General features: G+C 41.1%; 1 protein-coding gene across 1 annotated transcript in view; it reads right to left on the bottom strand.

Annotated features, from left to right (window-relative positions):
- Positions 1-2,500, bottom strand: part of LOC138018490 (pre-mRNA-splicing factor cwc2-like) — a 9,596-nt gene that overhangs the window by 5,454 nt on the left and 1,642 nt on the right. The window contains exons 3-4 of the mRNA XM_068865124.1: positions 1,875-2,052; positions 716-790 (exon numbers count right to left, since the gene is read on the bottom strand). Of these exons, the coding sequence (XP_068721225.1) occupies positions 716-790; positions 1,875-2,052 (253 nt within the window). The remainder of the gene's footprint in view (positions 1-715; positions 791-1,874; positions 2,053-2,500) is intronic.

Here is a 2,500-nt window from a genome sequence, read left to right as displayed (position 1 = left end):
CGACTCCGAGTACGAGTTTTCCGTACTGTTTACCAATACTGAGCATGCGCATAAAGTTTGGAGGCCGGCATTTTTCAAAGTGCGCATGCTCAGAACGGAAAACTCGTACTCGTATTAAGTACTCGTAGTCGTCCTTGTCCTCCGATGGCGATAGCGACGGTTACGGCAACGACTACGCCACAAAACAATGATATCATTGGTTAAACGAGCATAAATTATCGTGCTGCATGCCGCAGCACGGATTTTAGCAAATATTTTTGCGGTCCTCTGCATAACGACGGCGTTAAATCACCAAATTTGAGGTTTTGACGACAGCGAGATCATTTATTCTCTATTTTCACTCTGAAACCGCTCGAATGTTTTAGGATACTGCGCCCACATTGTAGGACGTGAACGAGCTGGAAGAATCGCGAAAGACTTATGATAGAGCAACGTTATATTTTAAGGTGACGTTTTCGTCGACGTAGCCGTCGTAGATCGTTAATAAGGTCCCTCATTTTACAAGACGAAGTGACCCAACGTAAGCACACATTGAATCTTTTCACTTTCTAAGAGGGTTAATTTCAGTAAAGTTCCAACCAATCCATGCCAGGTAAAGGTACACGGTGAACAGATGCACTAAATAGGTCGTCCTTGAAGCTTCGTCGGCTTTTCAAGTCACTTTCGTCCGTCTTCCTCTGTGTTTAACGCTGCCTTTGTCTTTAGAAAATCTTACCTTGCCAAATTCGGCATTAACTCTGTTCTTGTAACGCACAAAGGCTATGCTACGCCTTGGTATAACTCTTAAGTCCTGTTTGGGGAAAAGAAAATATAAGTGAGAATCGAAATAAAACGCCCTCTGCTTGGTTATTACTACTGAGTCGGGCCAGGTGGATTTTAGTACCCACCTGGCTCTATCCAGTGGATAAGTCAAATCTAGAACTTATAAAGTATACTTCACGTAAAAAGTTGGCCAAGCTAAGGCTTTCATACACGCCTTTACTTACACGTGCTAAATGTGCATATTCACGTGAGCAAATACTGAAATCTTTGCACAGACTGAAACTGCTGGACTCATCTTCGACTTATCTTCACATTAAAGTTATTTGGCCGTTGCTGTCAAAACCATCATCATCAACGTCAACCCAGTTTCAATGAAACTTAATGCCGCAAGGAAGATCAGTTAGATCAAGATTTTCAACAGTTTTTTAAAGTAGCGGACATATTTCTAAAAGCAACGGACGTGACATTTGAGGCGGCGCGAGCTACCTTGGGGGGCTCTGGGGGCATGCCCACAGGAACACTCGGCTACATTACACACTTCATGTATGGTCCCGAGGGAAACAGCTAGTTTGTTTTCCCGAGAGTCCTGATGTTTCTCGAGACGAAGTCGAGGGAAATATCAGGATTAGAAGGAAAACAAAACTAACTAATTTCCCGAAGGACTAGACATTAAGTGCTTTGCTATATATTTAGACTTTTCCTTCAACAATCGCAGCAAAACATCCAGAGCGGGCAACAAACGCGGAATAGACCATATTCGTATTCTCATACATGTATGTATGTATGCAGTGCTCGTTTTGTTGAGTGCAAGTCTAGGTATATAACAATTCCTGTTGTTTCAGTGTTGGCTGTCTTGTCATTCTTAGAGCAAATTCAATCATCTCAGTCAGCAGTAAAGTTCAACAATTTCAGCTATTCTGCACTATGACACAGTGCAACCATGTTATTTATGCAAACTGTTGAATGTGTCTTATGTCTTGTATGTTTATTAGCTCATCAAATAGAAGACGAAATTCGAACCTGGCCCTCGTTTAACAAAAAAAGAAAAATGCGGAATAAAGTTACTTGCAACCGAGACCCACAGAGCCGTTCAATTTATTAGCATCGCTCACCTCAATTTCACCCCACTCTCCAAATTCAGTCCATAACAGTTTTTCCAGGTTGGTTCGATGGCCCAGACCACCAACATACAGTGTCCTGCATTCTTTATCAAATGTACCCACCCCTCCCATGTCCTCCTTGTGAAGACGATGACGCTCTCGGCCAAAGACATCATGAGCAAGATCGATTCTGAGAAAATGATCACCCAGGAAACTACATTAGGCGAGAGGATTGCTGTAAAGTGGTTATCAATCTCCTGAGATGGGATATCATTGGGAGGCTGATAAAAAAGAACAAAGCTATAATGAAGAATAAAAAACTGCAAACTATAAAAGATATCACATCCCAAAAAGCTGTGATTGGAAAATAACAACCTAAACAATAGCAAAAGTCAACAGCTCTTAATGCCATTCTCTCTGAGATGATTGGTTTTATGGAGAGATGCGGTGAGCATGTAGGTAAGCAATACGTACAAAAAGATTTATGTGTTTCACTTTTTTAAATATTTTAAACAATAAATGATCTGCAGATGCCTCAAGGATTTGCAGAATTATGACACCATATAATTTACAGTATGTTGACTTCAAGTTGGCATTATGTGATTATATCTGCCAACCAGTTAGCTTTGACTTCAGTG

The sequence above is a fragment of the Montipora capricornis genome, chromosome 10 (assembly GCF_036669925.1).
Source record: "Montipora capricornis isolate CH-2021 chromosome 10, ASM3666992v2, whole genome shotgun sequence".
NCBI classification, from domain to species: Eukaryota; Metazoa; Cnidaria; class Anthozoa; order Scleractinia; family Acroporidae; genus Montipora; species Montipora capricornis.
The sequence above is the reverse complement of the archived record's forward strand: the minus strand, read 5'-3'. Positions and strand labels throughout refer to the sequence as shown.